The sequence below is a fragment of the Tamandua tetradactyla genome, chromosome 20 (genome assembly GCF_023851605.1).
Source record: "Tamandua tetradactyla isolate mTamTet1 chromosome 20, mTamTet1.pri, whole genome shotgun sequence".
NCBI lineage: Eukaryota > Metazoa > Chordata > Mammalia > Pilosa > Myrmecophagidae > Tamandua > Tamandua tetradactyla.
In genome coordinates, this window is record NC_135346.1 from 13,436,921 (window position 1) to 13,461,466 (window position 24,546).

At 36.6% G+C, this 24,546-nt stretch overlaps 1 protein-coding gene across 12 annotated transcripts in view; it reads right to left on the bottom strand.

Annotated features, from left to right (window-relative positions):
- Nucleotides 1-24,546, bottom strand: part of CDKL3 (cyclin dependent kinase like 3) — a 187,181-nt gene that overhangs the window by 159,097 nt on the left and 3,538 nt on the right. For 9 of the 12 annotated variants that reach the window (XM_077138468.1, XM_077138465.1, XM_077138464.1 and 6 more), the window contains exons 2-4: nt 24,182-24,394; nt 20,720-20,914; nt 2,113-2,288 (exon numbers count right to left, since the gene is read on the bottom strand). In XM_077138468.1, the coding sequence (XP_076994583.1) occupies nt 2,113-2,288; nt 20,720-20,914; nt 24,182-24,373 (563 nt within the window). In that variant the 5' untranslated portion in view covers nt 24,374-24,394. The remainder of the gene's footprint in view (nt 1-2,112; nt 2,289-20,719; nt 20,915-24,181; nt 24,395-24,546) is intronic. The other 3 variants (XM_077138460.1, XM_077138467.1, XM_077138469.1) reach the window with 1 other exon arrangement.

Sequence of the window (24,546 nt, forward strand, 5' to 3'; positions counted from 1 at the left end):
GGGAAGTCGCCTGCGGGGGAGAGTCGCCAGCCACCGCGGCTTGGGGAACCGCTGTTTCGATGCTCCCAGCCGGCCCGGGAAGCCGCGTGTGTGGAAGGGGCTGCGGTCGCCGGAAACCGCGGCTTGGGGGACCGCTGTTCCGAGGCTACCAGCCAGCCCGGGAAGCCGTGCGTAGGGAAGGGTCGCCGGCCGCCGCGGCTTGGGGAACCGCTGTTCTGATGCTCCCAGCCGGCCCGGGAAGCCGCGTGTGTGGAAGGGGCTGCGGTCGCCGGAAACTGCGGCTTGGGGAACCACTGTTCCGAGGCTACCAGCCGGCCTGGGGAGCCGCGTGTGTGGAAGGGGCTCAGGTCGCCGTGGCTTGGGGAACCCGATCCAAAGCTCCCAGTCAGCCTGGGAAGGAGGGAGGGAGGGGCTCCAACCGCCAGCCACCTCGGCCCGGGGAAGCGCGCACCTCTCGGGGACCTCACCGCAGCGGAGTTTCTTAGCCAGTTCAGCCGTTCCGGAATGGGGTACGCTGTGTGTCTGGTTTCTGTCGTGGCTCTGGGAGCTGTTCTGTACTGTTTTTTGTTCTTTAGTAGTTGTTCTGGAGGAGGAACTAAGACTCGCATGCCTTACTAAGCCGCCATCTTCTCCGGAAGTCTCACCTAGTTTCAAGTGATTTTTTTAAGAGGTTCTCACTAGCAAATCTGTTCTAAACACAACATGAAGCCTCATAGAATCCAACAATACCAAGTTTAGTTCTGTAGAATGCAAGAGATTATGCCTCGAGGAGCTTTTTATAGTGGAAGGTTAAAAAAAAAAAAGAGCTCGAGAAAGAACTAGGTCATATTATATATTAGCTGGCACGAAATTTATAGATATTATACTAGAGGATTTAGAAGCAGATGCAGTTTGGAGCCAAAGGATGAGAGGAAGTGTAACAGAAAGGGAACTTAAGTTTACATTATGGAGAGAGGGTAGAAATGGAACATAGAGAGATCTCAAGGCTACACTGTGACCAGAGGCAAACCCAGAGTGGAAGGTGCAGGGGTGGAGGAGGAGATGGGGCAGTTGAGGGACCTTGAACTTGAAGAAGGACAGCTAACATCTGTTGAGCATTTACTATATTTTTAGGCTTTTCGTGCGTTAAATTATTTAATCCTCACAAACATCTGTGAAGCAGGTTCCATTATTATTCCCATTTTACAGATGAAGTGGCTGAAGCACAGAGGTCTGTGCAGGGCATCTGGTGGGTACAGTTGAGAAGGTTCTTGAAGCATGAAGCCTGAATCCTGACCTCCTGGGTTAGAACCCTGGTTCTAATATTTACCAGCCATGGGATTCAGGCAAATTACTTTACCTCTCTGTGCCTCATGTCCTCTTATTTAAAATGTGATGATAACATAGCACCTACTTCATAGGGTTGTTGTGAAGATTAAATGATTCAATGCATATAAAGCATTTAGAACAGTTCTTGGTATAAAATAAGTACTCATTATTGTTAATTGTTATAACAAATAAGAGTTTCTAGGAAAATATGAGAATTATTTCTCTCCTTTCATTTCTTATATTCATTTGTACTCATTGGTCCCTTTAAGTTCTTTGAGATTGGTTATTTTTACATTAAATTTCTGTTACACATTAGACTGAGACCATGTTATTTTTTGAGGCACTATTTTAAAAATGATTGCAAATCTTTGCAATGAGTGGTGCTACTTTCCAGGAAATAGGAAACTTGTCAGTTCCCATTGCAACACAGAGGTAAATGATTTACATACTTCTGTAGAATGTAAGACTAAAAGTAAACAGAAGTTTCTGTTCTACTAAGGGTGGGGTACAGCTTAAAGTAAGCATGGATTCACCATGAAGGGTCTCTGCACTGGCCTCCTCAGGCTGTGGCCACTCAGCCCCAACGGGCAAGTGCGGTAGGCGCAGCAGCCAGTATGGTGGGGGCCCGAGGGTCTTTCTGTGATGTTAGCATTGGAGGTGTCATCCTTCTTAGCACCACCCCTTACCAGAAGGCAGAAAGTATAGTAGGGAAGTAGACTGGGGAGCTGAGATGACAGACACACCAAGGGGAAAAAAAAGAGAGATTGCTAGGTAATGCCAGGCAGGATCTCAATACATACATACTTTCCATAAGAGGTATCTTTTAACACTAATTCTGGAGCTCTATACCAGCGTGTGGCCACATAGTCCGTATAAATGTCCCCAGGAGCTAGTGTTCGTGCAAAACCAAAGTCACAGAGCTTAGTAATTCCTGACTGGGATACTAAAATATTCTCAGGTTTTATATCTCGATGAATGATCTAAAAAACAAACAGAAGATACAATATATTAAAATAAGGTTTCATTATCTAGATAATCTCTCAAAAATTATACAGAGAAAATCTAGCTAAGTAAGACAGTAAAGCTATATTCTAACCAGAAGAAAATTATTAGCTACACAATGCAATAGCTGGTAAATATTTTCAATTCTTGACCCTCCATCACTTCACAATGAAATGAAGCCAAGAAAACAGACATAATACTAAAAAGGTAAATCAAAAGAACTTAATGAAAAAAATTAGCTTTCCCTTAACCCCATGTCCCACCTCAGCTGCTGCCCTCTCTCTTATTTCCTTCACAACTAAATTTGAAAACATTATCTACATACAGTCTTCATTTTCTGATCACCTATTCATTTCTCAATGTAATATGATCTTTTGTCCACCCTCACCATTCTATTAAACTGTCCTAGCCAAACATGTCAACTACCTTTTGTTGATACATCCAATAGGCACCTTTCAGCTTAATCTTAATTGAGATCTTAGTGGAAAGACATTGCCAATTTCTACCCCATTCCTCAGTTTCCAGAACCTTAAACTTTCCCAGTTTCCTTCTATTTCTCTGCAATTCCTATTTTTCTGTTTCCTTAGATGTAGGGTTCTGGTCTTAGGTATTCTTCTCTTCTTGTATATCATGTTTCCTGGCCCATCTCATGTACTCTTATAGCTTTAGTAACTATGCATATAATTTATGGTTTCAAAATTTCTGTCTCTAACCAAGATCTCTCTCCTGTGACCAGTCCTATAAGACTGATCCAAAGGCAGCTCAAACTCTGGAAATCCAGAAGTATATTCATCATCTTCTCCCTCAAACCCACTCGCTTTCAACAGTCCTTTAGCTCAGTAAATGAACCTGACATTCACTCCATTGCTCAAATCAGAAACCAAGGCATTTTTTTCTCCCTCAGCTCCCATACTATCTTAACCTATCTATTTCTCTCCATAGCCCAGGTCCTCACATCTCTCCCACCAAAATTACTTCACAAATCAACCAACTTACCTCCTTGAATCCACTCTGATCCTTTCAATCCAATTCCCACAATGAACTCATAGCATTCTTTTAAAATCAGATAAGTGATTGTGTCACTTTTCTACTTAAAACCCTTCAAGGTGTCCCTATCTCACAGGATCAATTTCAAACTCCTTAAAATCCTTATAGCATTTGGCCCTACTCATCTCCTCTTCCTAGCCTGTAGAAAGTATTTAGTTTCCCATTTTCCAGGTTTTGTCTCATTTCTGGGCATTTGCTGATGCTGTTCCAACTGTCTAGAATTCTTGGCCTGACCCATTATTTCCTCGGGTTTCAACTTAGACATTTGTATTAGAAGTCTCTTCTATATGTTCTCATGTCATTCTGTACTTTCCCCATCACAGCATGTCTGTACTGTTAATTGCCTGTTAACTTTTTTGTAACCCCCACCAAACTGTGAGCTCCATGAGGGCAATACACATATTTGTCTTGTTCAAGCTATGTCCCTAGTCCCTAGTACAATATCTAGAACAAAGGAGACATTAAAAAAATCAAATGAATGAAATAAGTATATACTCATTACCTACAAGTATTGTAATATGAAACAGAACATCTCAGTGACAGACATCTGGGATTTTCCCTTGTTTATACAGTTTACTGCCATTAATCCATGAGATTGTTCTTGTTTGCACTCAGTCTCTCTCCATAAATGGCCAAAATATTAACTTGGCATAACCTTTTCTAAATGAGCCATCTTAAATTTGCCATCTGTAAACCTATGTTAATCCTTCTTTGCTTCCACAACTTTTATCGTGTCTAGTATGTGTCAGGCAGGCACTATGCCAAGATCTGAGGATATAATGCAAGCAAAAACAGACATGGAAAAATATTAAGATACCATTTTGTACCAGTAGAATGGCTACAATGAAAAAGACAATAACAAACATTGGTAAGGATGTGGAAAAAACTGGAACCCGTTTGTTGGGGATTGAATCATGTGCCCCACAAAAGACATATTTTCAAGCCTTAGTTCACATTCCTATAGGTGTGACCCCATTTGTAAATAGGACCTTTGAAGATGCTATAAATAGTTAAAGTATTGCCAAATTGAATCAGAGTGAGTCTGGATTCATATTAATGGAGGTCTTATAAAGAGAGAATATTCATTAACTGAGCAGGAGGAATAGATGAAAGAAACTGGGAAAAGCCAGAAACCACAGGAGGAGACCAAGGGCATTGCCAGGTGATGGAGGTAAAGATGAAAGTCAAGGAACTCCAAGGACTGCAATAAACCATCTCTAGAATGCACCAGACTCCAAGAGAAAGCATGGTCTTACTGATACCTTGATTTGGGACTTCTGGCCTCTAAAACCATGAGTCAATAAATTCTTGCTTAAGCTAACCCATTGTGTGTCATTTGTCAAAGCAATTCTGGCAAACTATGACACCATTACTGGTGGGGATGCAAAATGGTAGTACCACCTTGGAAATCTTTGGTGGTTTCTTAAAGGTTTCTTCAGGTATCTCAAGAGAACTGTAAACATATATCCACACAAAGGCTGTGCATAAATGTGCATAGCAGCATTATTCATAATAGCCCAAAAGTGGAAATAATCTAAATGAGCATCAACTGGTGAATGGGAAAACAAAATGTGGTATATCCATAATATAGAATATTATTTAACAATAAAAAGGAATGCTACAACATGGATAAGTCTCAAAAACATTATGATAAGTGAAGGAAGCCAGATGCAAAAGACTACATATGCTAGGAGGTCATTTATATGAAATGATCAGAAAAAGCACATCTATAGGGACAGAAAACAGATTAGTGGTTGCCAGAGGATGGAAGTGAAAATGGAGTTGATTGGAAATGGGCAAGATGGATCTTTTGTAGGGGGTGATGAATGTTCTAAAACTAATTTACTAAAAAAAATTAATGAATTTATACACTTAAAGTGAATGAATTTGGGTGAATTTTATGGCATATAATCTGTACCTCAATAAAACTGTTTTAAAAATGACATGTATCTGGGAAAGGCAACAGTGGCTCAATGGCAGGGTTCATGCCTGCCACGCTGGAGACCTGGGTTCGGTTCCCAGTGCCTGCCCATGTGGAAAAAAAAAAATGACATGTATCGGGCAGGCAATGGTGGCACAGTGGCAGAGTTCTCACCTGCCATGCCGGAGACCTGGGTTCAATTCCTGGTGCCTGCCCATGCCAAAAAAAAAGACATGTATCAATGATTATGATTGCTGAACCATTATATTGATATTGTTTTTAGTCTCCAATACCTTAGAGCAGTTAGAAGTAAAAACCTAAAATTGTGGAATTGTAACCTATACCAAACTCTGAAATCTGTTCTACAACTAATTGTTGTGATATACTTTGAATTTTTTGCATATAGGTTATTTATCACAAAAAAGAAAAAAAAGAGGAGGAGTATAACAGAAAAGATAGGACATAACAAATAAGTGTGACTGCTGAATCATTATATTGATATTTCTTTTGGTCTCCAGTGTCTTGAAGCATCTAGAAGAAAACGAAAAATCATGGAACTGTAACCCATACCAAACTTTAAAATCAATGCTGTCACTACTTGTTAAAATGCACTTGCAAATGTATTACTTTTTTGTATATATATTTCACTTTAAAAATATTTTTTAAAGAATTAAAAACAGACATGTATCTTTGCCCTTAAAATGGTTCACAGTCAAGTAGAAGAGACCTTCTTAATCACATAACCAAACTAAATATAAAAACACAGCTGTCACAAGGCTATGAAAAAAAGGAACATGTACGTACTGGAATCTAAAATGAACACTTATCCCCGGTCACAGAGATTAGGGAAGGCATCCTTGGGAGAAATTCTACTTGCACTGAGATCTGAGTGATGAGTAGAGGGAAACTCAGGGAAAAGAGAAGGAAAGAGCAATCCATGAAAAGGGGAATAGCATGTGCAAAGGTCCTGCAGTAAGAGGGAGCATGGTAATTACCACACAATATATGCTGATAAAACATATTGGAAAGGCAAAATTCATTTGTTTCTTTTTTGCAAACAGTAATTGAAGTTTTAGAAATCTTTCTCCATTGTTGTCCTCTTTTGACCCCTTTAATTCCCTTCGGATAAAAAAAGAATGTATGCCAGCAGATACAAATATATGCATGTACCAATGAAATGCATATAGATATTTGTTATCTGGCTGTTTGCCAAACATACTGGCATTTTCCTTTTATTGTGGCCTGTTCTATTCACAGGTGTTTTAAATTAAGCTGGGAAGGAGCACAGTAGAAAGGAGCAAGCAGGACCATGAAGGGCCTCTGATCACCCCACCCATCACTTATTTGTTGTATAACATTGGGCAATTTATTAACCTTTGAATTTGTTTCCTTGTTTATTGGGATATAGTTTAAAAGAAATGTTCTTTTCACAATGAAATGGCTAGTTCGTATCAAATCAAAAGCTACACATAGATGAAGACAATGCAGGCCTTCCTTGGGCATCTCACATCACTATTTAGTCAAAATCTGTACTGATGGCATTATATAAGTACAATTATATTATTGTAGCAAAGGTACCACAGCAATGCAAGGTGTTAATAATAGAAAGGGGATGGAAAATCTATTTTTCTGCACGATTTTTCTATAACCTACAACTTCTCTAATAAAAAACTTACATTAAAAAAAGGGCAACTTAAAAGGGGGAAGAGTGAAATGAGACAAAGTGTCAATGGCTGAGAGATTCCAAACAGAGTCCAGAGGTTATCCTGGAGGTTATTCTTACGCATTAAATAGATATCACCTTGTTATTCAAGATGTACTGGAGAGGCTGGAGGGAACTGCCTGAAAATGTAGAGTTGTGTTCTAGTAGCCATGTTTCTTGAAGATGATTGTACAATGACATAGCTTTCACAATGTGACTGTATGATTGTGAAAACCTTGTGTCTGATGCTCCTTTTATCTACCTTGTCAACAGATGAGTAGAACATATGGAATAAAAATAAATAATGGGGAAACAAATGTTAAAATAAATTTAGTTTGAAGTGCTAGTGATCAATGAAAGCGAGGGGTAAGGGGTATGGTATGTATAATTTTTTTTTTCTGTTTTCGTTTTCTTTTTCTGTTGTCTTTTTATTTCTTTTTCTGAACTGATGCAAATATTCTAATATGCAACTAAGTGATGATATTGCGAATTACTGATTAAATATGTAGAACGGAATGATCACAGTTAATGTTTTAGTTCGTTTGTTGTTAATTTTTTAATCAATAAATAAATTTTTAAAAAAGTAAAAACCGGTCTAGCAGTTTTAACACCAAATAAAATATTAAGTTACTGCAAAATGCTAAAAAAAAAAAAAAGGGCAACTTAAAGGACCATGACAATTAAATGTAATACTAGATCCTCGACTGGATCTAATAATAGAAGAAAAAAGGCCTAAAAGGGCATTATTGGGACATATGACATAATAAGAATATAAATTATAAGATTTATACTGTTAAATTTCTTGAACTTGGTAATTATTCTTAAATTGATTGTATAAGTGAATATCTTTATTCTGAGAAATGTACATAGAAATAGTAAATGATCAAGGAGCATGATGTATACAACCAAGTTTCAAATGTTTAGAAAGTATGGACGGACACACAGAAGAACAGATGGACAAAAGGATGGATAGATGGATATAAAAAGAATGATACAGCAAATGTGGCAAAATGTTAAAAACTGGTAGATTTGGGTATCTGGGGTGGTATGTTGGAATTCTCTGTTTGTGCTTTGTATTATTTTTGCAACTGTCCAATAAATTTGAAGTTATTTCAAAATTAAAAGGTTTTCTTAGATACTTAAAAGAAAAGCTGGCATCCAAAAGAGAATTTGAAAATCTCTGACCTGACTCCTCGGAGAGGCAAGGACAGTTGCTGCCTGAAAATGTAGAGCTGTGTTCCAGCAGCCATGTTTCTTAAAGATGATTGTATAATGATAAAGCTTTCACGATGTGACTGTGTGATTTTGAAAACCTTGTGTCTGATGCTCCTTTTATCTACCTTATCAACAGACGAGTAAAATATACAGAAAAAAATAAATAATAGGGGGAACAAATGTTAAAATAATTTAGATTGAAATGCTAGTGATCAATGAGAGGGAGGGGTAAGAGGTATGGTATGTATGAATTTTTTTGTTTTCTTTTTATTTCTTTTTTCTGAATTTATGCAAATGTCTAAGAAATGATCATGATGATGACTATGCAACTATGTGATGATATTGTGAATTACTGATCATATATGTAGAATGGAATGATCATAAATTAAGAATGTTTGCATTTGTCTGTTATATTTTTTAAAAAATTAAAAAAAGAATTAACAAAACAATTAGAAATCATTCCAATCTACATGTACAATCAGTAATTCTTAATAACATCACATAGTTGCATATTCATCATTTCTTAGTACATTTGCATCGATTTAGAAAAAGAAATAAAAAGACAACAGAATAAGAATTAAAACAATAATAGAAAGAAAAAAAAACAAAAAAAACAAAAACAAAAAACCTATACCTCACATGCAGCTTCATTCAGTGTTTTAACATAATTGCATTACAATTGGGTAGTATTGTGCTGTCCATTTCTGAGTTTTTATATCCAGTCCCGTTGTACAGTCTGTATCCCTTCATCTCCAATTATCCCTTCTCTTTTTTTTTTTTTTTAATTAACGGAAAAAAAGAAATTAACCCAACATTTAGAGATCATACCATTCTACACATGCAATCATTAATTCTTAACATCATCACATAGCTGCATGATCATCATTTCTTAGTACATTTGCATTGGTTTAGAAGAACTAGCAAAATAACCGAAAAAGATATAGAATGTTAATATAGAGAAAAAAATAAAAGTAATAATAGTAAAATCAAAACAAAACAACACAAAACAAAACAAAACCTATAGCTCAGATGCAGCTTCATTCAGTGTTTTAACATGATTACTTTACAATTAGGTATTATTGTGCTGTCCATTTTTGAGTTTTTGTATCTAGTCCTGTTGCACAGTCTGTATCCCTTCAGCTTCAATTACCCATTGTCTTACCCTGTTTCTAACTCCTGCTGAACTCTGTTACCAATGACATATTTCAAGTTTATTCTCGAATGTCAGTTCACATCAGTGGGACCATACAGTATTTGTCCTTTAGTTTTTGGCTGGATTCACTCAGCATAATATTCTCTAGGTCCATCCATGTTATTACATGGTTCATAAGTTTATCTTGTCTTAAAGCTGCATAATATTCCATCGTATGTATATACCACAGTTTGTTTAGCCACTCTTCTGTTGATGGAGATTTTGGCTGTTTCCATCTCTTTGCAATTGTAAATAATGCTGCTATAAACATTGGTGTGCAAATGTCCGTTTGTGTCTTTGCCCTTAAGTCCTTTGAGTAGATACCTAGCAATGGTATTGCTGGGTCGTATGGCAATTCTATATTCAGCTTTTTGAGAACCGCCAAACTGCTTCCACAGTGGTTGCACCCTTTGACATTCCCACCAACAGTGGATAAGTGTGCCTCTTTCTCCGCATCCTCTCCAGCACTTGTCATTTTCCGTTTTGTTGATAATGGCCATTCTGGTGGGTGTGAGATGATATCTCATTGTGGTTTTGATTTGCATTTCTCTAATGGCCAGGGACATTGAGCATCTCTTCATGTGTCTTTTGGCCATTTGTATTTCCTCCTCTGAGAGGTGTCTATTCAAGTCTTTTTCCCATTTTGTAATTGGGTTGGCTATCTTTTTGTTGTTGAGTTGAACAATCTCATTATAAATTCTGGATACTAGACCTTTATCTGATATGTCGTTTCCAAATATTGATTCCCATTGTGTAGGCTGTCTTTCTACTTTCTTGATGAAGTTCTTTGATGCACAAAAGTGTTTAATTTTGAGGAGTTCCCATTTATTTATTTCCTTCTTCAGTGCTCTTGCTTTAGGTGTAAGGTCCATAAAACCGCCTCCAATTGTAAGATTCATAAGATATCTCCCTACATTTTCCTCTAACTGTTCTATGATCTTAGACCTAATGTTTAGATCTTTGATCCATTTTGAGTTAACTTTTGTGTAGGGTGTGAGATATGGGTCTTCTTTCATTCTTTTGCATATGGATATCCAGTTCTCTAGGCACCATTTATTGAAGAGACTGTTCTGTCCCAGGTGAGTTGGCTTGACTGCCTTATCAAAGATCAAATGTCCATAGATGAGAGGGTCTATACCTGAGCACTCTATTCGATTCCATTGGTCGATATATCTATCTTTATGCCAATACCATGCTGTTTTGACCACTGTGGCTTCATAATATGCCTTAAAGTCAGGCAGTGCAAGACCTCCAGCTTCGTTTTTTTTCCTCAAGATGTTTTTAGCAATTCGGGGCACCCTGCCCTTCCAGATAAATTTGCTTATTGGTTTTTCTATTTCTGAAAAATATGTTGTTGGGATTTTGATTGGTATTGCATTGAATCTGTAAATCAATTTAGGTAGGATTGACATCTTAACTGTATTTAGTCTTCCAATCCATGAACACGGTATGCCCTTCCATCTGTTTAGGTCTTCTGTGATTTCTTTTAGCAGTTTTTTGTAGTTTTCTTTATATAGGTTTTTTGTCTCTTTAGTTAAATTTATTCCTAAGTATTTTATTCTTCTAGTTGCAATTGTAAATGGGATTCGTTTCTTGATTTCCCCCTCAGCTTGTTCATTGCTAGTGTATAGAAATGCTACAGATTTTTGAATGTTGATCTTGTAACCTGCTACTTTGCTGTACTCATTTATTAGCTCTAGTAGTTTTGTTGTGGATTTTTCCAGGTTTTCGACGTATAGTATCATATCATCTGCAAACAGTGATAGTTTTACTTCTTCCTTTCCAATTTTGATGCCTTGTATTTCTTTTTCTTGTCTAATTGCTCTGGCTAGAACCTCCAACACAATGTTGAATAATAGTGGTGATAGTGGACATCCTTGTCTTGTTCCTGATCTTAGGGGGAACGTTTTCAATTTTTCCCCATTAAGGATGATATTAGCTGTGGGTTTTTCATATATTCCCTCTATCATTTTAAGGAAGTTCCCTTGTATTCCTATCCTTTGAAGTGTTTTCAACAGGAAAGGATGTTGAATCTTGTCAAATGCCTTCTCTGCATCAATTGAGATGATCATGTGATTTTTCTGCTTTGATTTGTTGATATGGTGTATTACATTAATTGATTTTCTTATGTTGAACCATCCTTGCATACCTGGGATGAATCCTACTTGGTCATGATGAATAATTCTTTTAATGTGTTGTTGGATACGATTTGCTAGAATTTTATTGAGGATTTTTGCATCTATATTCATTAGAGAGATCGGCCTGTAGTTTTCTTTTCTTGTAATATCTTTGCCTGGTTTTGGTATGAGGGTAATGTTGGCGTCATAGAATGAATTAGGTAGTTTTCCCTCCACTTCGATTTTTTTGAAGAGTTTGAGGAGAGTTGGTACTAATTCTTTCTGGAATGTTTGATAGAATTCACATGTGAAGCCGTCTGGTCCTGGACTTTTCTTTTTAGGAAGCTTTTGAATGACTGCTTCAATTTCTTTACTTGTGATTGGTTTGTTGAGGTCATCTATTCTTCTTGAGTCAAAGTTGGTTGTTCATGTCTTTCCAGGAACCCGTCCATTTCCTCTAAATTGTTGTATTTATTAGCGTAAAGTTGTTCATAGTATCCTGTTATTACCTCCTTTATTTCTGTGAGGTCAGTAGTTATGTATCCTCTTCCATTTCTGATCTTATTTATTTGCATCCTCTCTCTTCTTCTTTTTGTCAATCTTGCTAAGGGCCCATCAATCTTATTGATTTTCTCATAGAACCAACTTCTGGCCTTATTGATTTTCTCTATTGTTTTCATGTTTTCAATTTCATTTATTTGTGCTCTAATCTTTGTTATTTCTTTCCTTTTGCTTGCTTTGGGGTTAGCTTGCTGTTCTTTCTCCAGTTCTTCCTAATGGATAGTTAATTCCTGAATTTTTGCCTTTTCTTCTTTTCTGATATAGGCATTTAGAGCAATAAATTTCCCTCTTAGCACTGCCTTTGCTGCGTCCCATCAAATGAAAATTTTTTGCTTTAGTCTCACACATAAGTAGACATTTAAAAATATTAATTACCATCTATTTTCAGCACCCTGCAGTAATAACATGCAGTAATAACATTCCTTTGTTCTTCCTCATGCAAAAACATTTTTAAAATTTGTACATTTAGTCACTATTATTATACACTCTAGGCATTCCTAGATTATACCATCTCAATCTTTATCGTCTATCTTTCTTTCTGATTTCATTTATGTTCCCAGCTCTCCTCCCTTTATCATTCTCACATTCAGCTTCATTCAGTGTTTTAACATAAAATTGCCTTTCAGTTAGGTAGTATTGTGCTGTCCATTTCTGAGTTTTTATATTCAGTCCTGTTGCACAATCTGTATCCCTTCAGCTCCAATTACCCAATATCTTACCCTATTTCTATCTCCTGATGGTCTCTGTTACCAACGAAATATCACAAGTTTATTCACTAATGTCAGTTCATATCACTGAGACCATACAGTGTTTGTCCTTTTGTTTTTGGCTAATCTCACTCAGCATAATGTCCTTAAGGTCCATCTATGTTGTTATAGACTTCTTAACTTTATTCTGTCTTATAGCTGCATAATATTCCATCATATAAGTATATACCACAGTTTGTTTAGCCACTCATCTGTTGATGGATATTTTGGCTGTTTCCATCTCTTTGCAATTGTAAATAATGCTGCTATAAACACTGATGTGCAAATGTCTATTTGTGTCCTTGCCCTCATGTTCTTTGAGTAGATACCGAGCAATGGTATTGCTGGATCATATGGCAATTCTATATTTAGCTTTTTGAAGAACCGCCAAACTGCCTTCCACAGCAATCGTACCATTTGACATTCCCATCAACAGTGGATAAGTATGCCTCTTTCTCCACATCCTCTCCAGCACTTGTCATTTTCTGTTTTGTTGATAAAGGCCATTCTGGTGGGTGTGAGATGATATCTCCTTTGTGGTTTTGATTTGCATTTCTCTACTGGCCACGGAAGTTGGGCATCTCCTCATGTGACTTTTAGCCATTTGTGTTTCCTCTTCTGAGAAGTGTCTGTTCAAGTCTTTTGCCCATTTTTTAATTGGGCTGGCTGTTTTTTTGTTGTTGAGTTGAACAGTCTCTTTATAAATTCTGGATACTAGACCTTTATCTGATATGTCATTTCCAAATACTGTCTCCCATTGTGTAGGTTTTTTACTTTCTTGATGAAGTTTTTTGATGCACAAAATGTGTTTAATTTTGAGGAGTTCCCATTTCTTTCTTTCTTTCTTCAATGCTCTTGCTTTGGGTGTAAGGTCTATAAAACTGCCTCCAAGTATAAGATTTATAAAATATTTCCTTACATTTTCTTCTAACAGTTTTATGGTCTTAGATTTAATGTCTAGGTCTTTGATCCATTTTGAGTTAACTTTTGTATAGGGTGTGAGATACGGGTCCTCTTTCATTCTTTTGCATATGGATATCCAGTTCTCTAGGCACCATTTATTGAAGAGACTGTTCTGTCCCAGGTGAGTTGGCTTGACTGCCTTATCAAAGATCAATTGTCCATAGATGAGAGGGTCTATATCTGAACATTCTATTCAATTCCATTGGTCAATATATCTATCCTTATGCCAGTACCATGCTATTTTGACCACTGTAGCTTCATAATATGCCTTAAAGTCAGGTAGCATGAGACCTCCAACTTCATTTTTTTTCTCAGGATACTTTTAGCTATTCAGGGCACTCTGACCTTCTAGATAAATTTGGTTATTGGTTTTTCTATTTCTCAAAAGTAAGTTGTTGGGATTTTAATTGGTATTGCATTGAATCTGTAATTCAATTTAGGTAGAATTGACATCTTAACTATATTTAGTCTTCCAATCCATGAACATGGTATGCCCTTCCATCTATTTAGGTCTTCTGTGATTTCTTTTAACAATTTCTTGTAGTTTTCTTTGTATAGGTCTTTCGTCTCTTTAGTTAAATTTATTTCTAAATATTTTATGCTTTTGGTTGCAATTGTAAATGGAATTCGTTTCTTGATTTCCCCCTCAGATTGTTCATTATTAGTGTATAGAAACACTACAGATTTTTGTGTGTTGATCGTGTAGCCTGCCACTTTGCTGTACTCATTTATTAGCTCTAGTAGTTTTGCTGTGGATTTTTCAGGGTTTTCGACATATAGTATCATATCATGTGCAAACAGTGAGAGTTTTACTTCTTCCTTTCCAATTTTGATGCCTTGTATTTCTTTTTCTTGTCTAATTGCTCTGGCTAGAATTGCCAACACAATGTTGAATAAAAGTGGTGATAGTGGACATCCTTGTCTTGTTCCTGATCTTAGGGGGAAGTTTTCAGTTTTTGCCCATTGAGGATGATATTAGCTGTGGGATTTTCATATATTCCCTTTATCATTTTAAGGAAGTTCCCTTCTATTCCTATCCTTTGAAGCGTTTTCAACAGGAAAGGATGTTGAATTTTGTCAAATGCCTTTTCTGCGTCAATCGAGATGATCACGTGGTTTTTCTGCTTGATTGTTGACATGGTGTATTACATTAATTGATTTTCTTATGTTGAACCATCCTCGCATACCTGGGATGAACCCTACTTGGTCATGATGTATAATTCTTTTAATGTGTTGCTGGATTCAATTTGCCAGAATTTTGCTAGGGATTTTTGCATTTATATTCATTAGAGAGACTGATCTGTAGATTTTTTGTGTGTGTGTGTAATATCTTTGCCTGGCTTTGGTATGAGGTTGATGTTGGCCTTGTAGAATGAGTTAGGTAGCTTTCTTGCCACTTCAATTTTTTTGAAGAGTTTGAGCAGGATTGGTATTAATTCTTTCTAGAATGTTTAGTAGAATTCACATGTGAAGCCATCTGGTCCTGGGCTTTTCTTTTTGGGGAGCTTCTTAATGATCGATTCAATTTCTTCACTTGTGATTGGTTTGTTGAGGTCATCTATTTCTTCTCTAGTCAAAGTTGGTTGTTCATGCCTCTCTAGGAAGTTGTCCATTTCATCTACATTGTTGTATTTATTAGCATAAAGTTGTTCATAGTATCCTGTCATTACTTCCTTTATTTCTGTGGGGTCAGTGGTTATGCTTCCTCTTCCATTTCTGATCTTATTTCTTTGCATCATCTCTCTTCTTCTTTTTGTCAGTCTTGCTAAGGGTCCATCAGTCTTATTGATTTTCTCATAGAACCAGCTTCTGGTTTTATTGATTTTCTCAATTGTTTTCATGTTCTCAATTTCATTTATTCCTGCTCTAATCTTCATTATTTCTTTCCTTTTGCTTGCTTTAGGGTTAGTTTGTTGTTCTTTCTCTACTTCTTCCAAGTGGACAGTTAATTTCTCAATTTTGCCCCTTCTTCTTTTTTGATATAGGCATTTAGGGCAATAAATGTCCTTCTTAGCACTGCCTTTGCTGCATCCCATGAGTTTCGATATGTTGTGGTTTCATTTTCTTTTTCCTTGAGGTATTTACTGATTTCTCTTGTAATTTCTTCCTTGACCCACTGGTTGTTTAAGAGTGTGTTGTTGAGCCTGCCCATACTTGTGAATTTTCTGCCTATTATTGATTTCCAACTTCATTCTTTTATGATCTGAGAAAGTGTTTTGTAGGATTTCAATCTTTTTAAATTTATTGAGACTTGCTTTGTGACCCAGCATATGGTCTATCCTTGAGAATGATCCATGAGCACTTGAGAAAAAGGTGTATCCTGCTGTTGTGGGGTGTAATGTTCTATAAATGTCTGTTAAGTCTAACTCATTTATTTTATTATTCAAATTCTCTGTTTCTTTATTGATCCTCTGTCTAGATGTTCTGTCCATTGATGAGAGTGGGGAATTGAAGTCTCCAACTATTATGGTAGATGTGTCTGTTTCTCTTTTCAGTGTTTGCCACATGTATTTTGGAGCATTCTGGTTAGGTGCATAAAGATTTATGATTGTTATGTCTTCTTGCTGAATTGTTCCTTTTATTAATACATAGTATCCTTCTTTGTCTCTCTTAACTGTTTTACATTTGAAGTCTAATTTGTTGGATATTAGTAAAGCTACTCCTGCTCTTTTCTGATTGTTGTTTGCATGAAATATCTTTTCCCAACCTTTCCCTTTCAACCTATGTTTATCCTTGGGTCTAAGATGTGTTTCCTATAGACAGCATATAGATGGGTTCTGTTTTTTAATCCATTCTGCCAGTCTATGTCTTTTGATTGGGGAGTTTAATCCATTAACATTTAGTGTTGTTACTGTACGGGTAGTACTTTCTTCTACCATTTTGCCTTTTGGATTTTATATGTCATATCTAATTTTCCTTCTTTTTACCTTTACTCATGATCTTCCTTTCTACACTCTTCTCCACATCTCTCTCTCTTCTGTCTTTTTGTATCTGTCTCTAGTGCTCTCTTTAGTATTTCTTGCAGAGGTGGTCTCTTGGTCACAAATTCTCTCAGTGATTTTTTGTCTGAAAATGTTTAATTTCTCCCTCATTTTTGAAGGACAATTTTGCTGCATGTAGATTTCTTGGTGGCAGTTTTTCTCTTTTAGTAATTTAAAAATATCATCCCACTGTCTTCTCACCCCCATGGTTTCTGCTGAGAAATCTACACGTAGTCTTATTGGGTTTCCCTTGTATGTGATGGATTGCTTTTCTCTTGCTGCTTTCAAGATCCTCTCTTTCTCTTTGACCTCTGACATTCTGATTAGTAAGTGTCTTGGAGTACATCTATTTGGATCTATTCTCTTTGGGGTATGCTGCACTTCTTGGATCTGTAATTTTAGGTATTTCATAAGAGTTGGGAAATTTTCAGTGATAATTTCCTCCATTAGATTAGTTTTTCTCCTCCTTTTCCCTTCTCTTCTCCTTCTGGGACACCCAGAACACGTATATTCATGTGCTTCATATTGTCATTCAATTGCCTGTGTCCCTGCTCATATTTTTCCTTTTTTTTTCCCTATATTTTCTTTTTGTTGTCGGATTTCAGATGTTCCATCCTCCAGTTCACTAATCCTATCTTCTGCCTCTCGAAATCTACCATTGTAGGTTTCCATCATTTTCTTCATCTCTTCTCAACTGTGCCTTTCATTCCCATAAGTTCTGTGATTTGTTTTTTCAGACTTCCCATTTCTTCTTTTTGTTCATTCCTTGCCTTCTTTATATTCTCCCTCAATTCATTGATTTGAGGTTTTCCATGTCTGTTCATATATTCTGGATTAATTGTTTCAACTCCTGTATCTCATTTGAATTGTTGGTTTGTTCCTTTGACTTGTCCATATCTTCAATTTTCTTAGTGTGATTTGTTGTTTTTTGCTGGCCTCTAGACATTTAATGACCTTAATTAGTTTATTCTGGAGGTTGCTTTCACTTCTTTTATCTAGGGTTTTCTTGCTGGATGAATTTGTTGTCTATCTGTTCTGTGACATTCAGTTTGGCTTTTTCTGGTCCTCTAGCTTAGGTTTTGTTTACAGAGGAGAATTTTTCAGTTCTTGTTTTCTTGTTTCTTGCCTACCTGTATGATGCCTTTCCCCCCTCCACCCTTAGGAGCCAGATTTTCCCAGACCAAACTGGCCTCCTATCAAAAGGAAAGAGTCATCTGAGTCGGTTTTCCCTGAAGGTGAGACCCAGCAGGTTGAAAGACTTTTCTGTGAAGTCTCTGGGCTCTGTTTTTCTTACACTGCCCAGTATGTGGCACCTGTGTGCCTGCAGGTCCCACCAGCATAAAATGATGCGGTACCTTTAACTTTGGCAGACTCTACCTGCTGGTGGCATGGTGGAGACAGAGGAGAGGTTGTAGGCTGGTTTTAATGGCTTCAAATTACCAAGCTCTGGTGTCTGAATTCCTTAAGGGAGGGATTCCACTTGAGTTGGGCTTTACCCCTCCCCTGGGGAAGGCACAGTCTCCAGACAAGCCCTCAAAAGAGCTTGTTTCTGCCTATGCCTAGGGCAGTTGCAGCCTGAGAAGTCCTGCCACTGTATCCAAAGGCAGTCAAGTCTTTGTAGAAACACAAGCCACAAAACCTCTGTTTCTTTTGTTTTTTTTTTTTTCTTTTTCAGTCAGTTCTGGCCCTTTGGCGCAGGGGAAAAATGAGTGACCTCCGCTTTGACCAGGTTCACCTAAGCTCGGGGCCTATTTTTAGTAGTCATAATTTGTTAATTAATTGCACAATTGGCATTTGGATGGGCTCAGCCCCTGCTGCTGGTAAAGTCTCTTTCCTTCCCCCTCTGGGAAGCAACCTGTGCAGGAGGGGTGCCGGCCACCACGGCTTGGGGAACTCATGGTTCTGGGGAGGCTTGCAGCCAGTCCAGCTGGTCCAGACTGGGGTACGGTGTGTGTCTGGTCACTGACATGGCCCCAGGAGCTGTTCTGTACTGTTTCTGGTTATGTAGTAGCTGTTCTGGAGGATGAACTAAAACGCACACATTGCTAAGCCACCATCTTGGCCCCTACCTATCTTTTTTGTTTGTTTGTTTTTTAATCTGTATAACAAGAGCAACTTTTTGTCAAATAAAAATAAGAAATGTAGGTTAAAAAAAGCAATGTCTGCCAAGAGCACCATAAGTCTCCTTTGAAATTTAAAATGTTGCAGTTATCTTTGACTTTTCCCTCTTTTTTCCTTCTCATACCCAAGTTCTTCTCAAATCCCATAATTTCTCTTTTGAAATCTTTTCATCCTCTCATTCTGCCATCCTCCCTCTCCTTTCATTGCCACTGTAGTGGTGTAAGCCCTTACCACCTCAAATATGTACTGTCACAACAGCCTCTCACCTGATCGCTCTGAGGCTCTTATCACTCTCATCCTCTATTCTTGGCAACTCTAATCCTCCACTCTTGACAAAACAAGCATAGGTTTTGTTTTTATCTTGTTACTGTCATGCTCAAAAACCTTCAATGTTTCCCCAATATAAAGTCCAAAACTCCTCAGGATGAATTTCCTCTGCCCAGGGAATCCGTGCAATCTTATCCCTTTCCCCCTGATCCCTGAAAATGGACTCATTACCACTCTCTGAAGAGCACTGATTGAGTCCACCTCTGCTTTCACAGTGGCACCCCAAATGAATGCATTTCCTCTTCTATTCTAGTGAAATCCTAGCTACATTGAAGATTCTACTTACTTCAGTTTACCTCCTCCTTGAAGTCTTCTATTATCATTCTGGTCCATACTAATGTTCCCCTTTATTCAAGAAACATAAGACAAGGTACTGTGGATTTACAATCACTACTCCTAATTCTCTACCATACTATTTATTGAGCACTTAAAATGTACCTGACAATGCTAAATGCTTTATGCCTACTACCTAATTTGATCTTTATAAAAAATCTATGAGGTACTATATTATCCTCATTTTTTAAATGAGGATAATGAGGCTGTGAAAGGTTAGATAACTTTCCCAAGGCCACAGAGTAACAAAGTTACCACGTGCGGTTGCACAATTTGTGCACTAAACAAAGTGGGTGATTGGCCATAGCATTTCTACTGGTGAAAACCCAGTACAATCAGATTTCAAAGACTGTGTGGTCTTAACTATTACACTTCCTCCCAGAAGATGTAGCTCACAAAGAGATTACAATCTGAATTCCAGTTGCAATCACCACCATATTTTTCAAAGTCACAAAATGAAATACACAATTAGCAAAACAACTAATTATAAAGTAAGATATCTGAGAAAGCCTGGGATAAGCAAGGCTAATATACGAATGAAACTATTTTTGAGGCTTTTACAATTGAGCTATTTCCTGTACATTCAATTTTCCAGAAAGCAGAGCCATGCTAAGGGAAAAAGCTCCATAAGAACCTGCTGAGTGAAACACTTAATAGTCAATGCTAAAGATAATGCTAAATGTCAGAATAGTTGATCTTTTCTCTTTTGATTTTTCATAGATTAACTACAAGTCCCTATACACCACAGCCACTTTTTCCTTTCTTCCCCTCATGGTATCCACAGTAACTTGCCTTTCAAAGGCCTAATTTCTATTCCTAACGCCCAACCTCCCTTCATTTGAGGAGTCTCTGCTAAGTCATGGCACTGATTTTCAATGTTTCAATGTACTTTCTCCAATAAAATTTGTCCCAGTTGACTGTTAATTCCTCTACTCCTAATTATTGATCATTCTTTAGCACCACATGCTTGGTCTGCCCTATAGTTACAATTCCTGTGGGTTCAATAAATGTTTTGGGGTTCTGCATCTAAATTATAAGGCCCGTATTGAGGCCCCCACCCCCATATTCAGGATGTCAATATTACACAGAAAAATAATTTTAACAACCATCATAAAAATACAGCAATTTTTAAGGGACACAATTCATAGTCATCCTACATTTTAGCTTACTCTGAAGCACTTACATTATTATTGTGAAGATATTCAATTGCTCGAAGGATCTGGAAGAGGTATTTTCTAAGTCGTTTACTCTCTAGTCCATGACAATAATGTTGTAATTCATCTAACACTGTGTGGTCAATAAATTCAAACACCAAATGAATTTTCTTTTTCTGTCTAAAAACCTCAATCAGATTGACCAGGTTTTCATGACGAAATTGCTATTGACAAAAGAAACAGATTTTTAATAAACTATTTCATGCACAATAATTTGAACATATAACACCTATATAACTTTAAAATGAAGCAGAAATAGTATCAGCTTCTTTGCTTCCCGCCATTTCAACTGAAAGCTCTCAACTGATTTGCTTACATTCCTATTTTAAAGAAATTTTAATCTATTTCATGATCAATATTTAGAAAACAAAGTGAGATGCACTGTTTTATATCAAATTAGCATTTGATAAATTTAAATAATTTAATTCAATGTACTGTAATACAACTTGGTATACTGCTAAGATATCCCACCATCCTTTAACTTAGCTTGCGGTTTAATTTCATATCTAAAATGTAAAAGGTCCTAAAGTTTTCAAATAAGCATGGATTCTACCAGCATTGAGTATATGATCTGAATTTATAGAAATTAATTATTCTCTGGTTTTGGTCCTAAACCCTACAGAGTAAACCACGAGTGCCACATGGACGTTATAAATTCAACATACTGAAAAAGAAGAGTATCAAAATATCTAGAACATCTTGATGAAATCTCTTCAAACATGTGAAATACAATTGATGGCCACAGGAACTTTATATAAATACACAAAATTATTTTCAGGTAAAATTCTGTTCATTGACTGTACAATTCTATCCAACAACAAAAACACCTTTGTAGAATAACAATCATTGTTGAACTAATTTCAAGTGTTAAAAGTGGCCATGTATCAACTTAGAAGACAAATGTGGTTTAATACTTTGCTTGTGATTCTATTTTTCAATACAGTGACTTAACTACAATTATTTCTGAAATAACTTAACCAATTTTTCAATTACCAAAAACGTTTTTTCATTTGGCTAAAAATTAGGGGTATATTTTCAATGTCGGATTCATTAGAAAATTAAACTTTTTGTGAAAAAAAATTTCCCTTTAATTTCAGTGACAGAACATTCACTTTTCCATTTCTGTGCACTAATAAAGAGACAAAGTCCTTAAAACATAACAGATAGAAAAATATGCCAAAATACAGTGCCAGATTCCTTTTCTATTTTTGCTCCCAATTTCCCTGGTCGGACAAAATGCTGGCATGCTGCTGAGATATGCTAGCAGCAGTAAAAAGAACTGACTGCTTTAGGACACAATATTATTTCTTCAACAAGGAAAACTGCTGGTTTCCTGGTCAGTCTTTATTTTAAAGGCAAAAGCAACAAAAGCAATAAAGGGTTAATGTGAGTTAATAAGCATTAAGAAGGATCCACCCTGGATGAGGAATCAGGATCTTTCTCAGATAAACCATGAACCCCCTGGAAATGCTTCATTACCCCTTTGTAGGTTGTTTAATTTTGTTTTTCTCCATTACTAGACAACTGTTCTACAGATATTCTCATTACTTTCATGTAATTTATTTAATGAAACTCTAACAGATAAAAAGTTCAAATTAACTCATTATGGCAACCTTTTTCCACTAAGAATGTTAACTAATCCAAGAAATCTCTCTAGTGGAATTGGAGTATGCAATATGTTAAATTCTATAAGAAATAAGCCATTGAGAATATAGTTAAGATATCTCAAGATAATTTGCATAATAGTTCACCTCTGTTCTTGCCACACACTGGTCGTTTTTATAAAATAAGCCAGAAAAAAATAATTAGCTGATATACAACAGAGTTGAAGAAAGATCAAGTGATATTCTCTGGGAAACGGCCTCCTTCTAACGAGACTTTCATTTACAGTACAAAACAGCTGGATTACAGGTCAAGACAGGGAAAATCTTTCACAAAATCAAAACCTCTTTACTAACTTTAACTTTTCATGTCATTGTCTGGAAACAGAGCAGTTTCAACAAGCCACAGATGCATAATTTATTTCTCCTATTTAGAAAGCAAATTGATCTATCATACGCAACATAGCTTACAGAGCAAAGAAAATATTACTTTTGTATCAGGAGAAGAGCACCTGTTTTTTCTTCGCCACATATAAAACATCTAGACTACATTGTCAAGCAACAAGATAAACTCCAATAAATAAAATTAAGTCACCAATTTAGCGCTCAGTCCCTAGGGAATGTTAGTGCTCCTTTCTCCACACTCCTGAGTTCTTTTCCCTGGCTTGACCTGTAAGGCAAACGGTTTTATGCTAGAAATGATTCTATCTTACACTCCAATCTATCTTAATATTGTTCTCCATCTCTAAAAGTTCATTACTCTCTTTACTTGAATGCCCTCCTATCACTTCATATTCAACATTTCTAGAATTGAACTAGTTCCCCTTCTCTATCCTGAACCCTATGTCCTTTTGGTCTTGTATTTCCATCAACAACACCAGTCACTGAACCTCAAGGATAACTTTGACCTTTTATTTCCTTCTACACTCTTTCATTTCTTCTTTTACAAGTTCTAATTTTACTTTCCAGTCATAGTCACCTGAGTAAGGACCCTCAGGGCATTTACCGGGATTCCTAAATTAAATGTATAACAGATCTCCCTGCGTTTGGTCTCTTAGCCCTCCCATCTATTCTACACATTAGTGTTAGAATGATATTGATAAAGTTTTTTGACACTGGGGCAAACTTTCACTTACTTTCCATCTCTCACAAAATAAAATTTTGACTCTTTAACCTAAAAGACAAATCTTCAAAATCTACCTCTTATTTACTTCTCTAATCTCACTTCTTTCTACTTCTATACAGGAAACTCTACAGCGAAGTGCCTCTGCTCTTTGCCCTTTCCACTCAGTTCTTGGTCCTCTGTCCCGCACTGTGTTGTTCCACTAACCTACAATATCATAGTTTCATGCTCTTAACTAAATCCTATACCTACTTTAATGCCAAGTTCATGTTTCATTTCCTCCAAGAAACTTCCCCTGCCCAAGAGGATGCTGTGTTTATCATTTGGCATTTATTATGTACTACTTTTTATTCAACACTATTTTCATGTTCTCCTGTTCTGATTAAATTATAAAAGTCTTTAAGGGCAGGAACTCTCTTTTACCTCTTTATAGTCCCAGCATCGAGTATCATTATCTTGCACAAAGCAGGCATTTTGATTATTTACCATACTTGAATATTTCTGAATAATTATTTAATAATATTTAGAATAGTTTTTGTTAACTAATTCACAAGCATATGCACCTTTTATCACTATAAAATTATGAATTACAGACAATAAGATAGGATATTGCATTTGTTTTTCAATCACATGCCTAAAGTACATGTATTAACTGAAATGTTCTTTTATACAGTTTTTTATTCCATACAATCTCTCTACCGACTTACAGAGCAATTAAGGCAAAAGAAGCAAACCTTCAGAAACTTTATTTCTCTTGTTGCGATTTTGTTGACAGATTTTTCTGGTTTCTCATAAAATATCTTAATGGCCACTATCCGCCCAGTATCCTTATGTTTACATTTCATGACTGTTCCATAACTTCCCTCTCCCACTTTTCCAAGGGTTTCATACATTTCCATTTTCAAGCCTGACTTTTACTTCTTCATAGAAATAAAGAAAGAAAATGTTAAAACGTTTACACTTTTATTTATTCAAGTTCGATAATGCAGTTCCAAAATAAGCCCAAACATTCAATACAGAAACAGAAAAAAATGGGATTTTTTTTCACAGAGCCTGTTTGTCTTTGGGAACT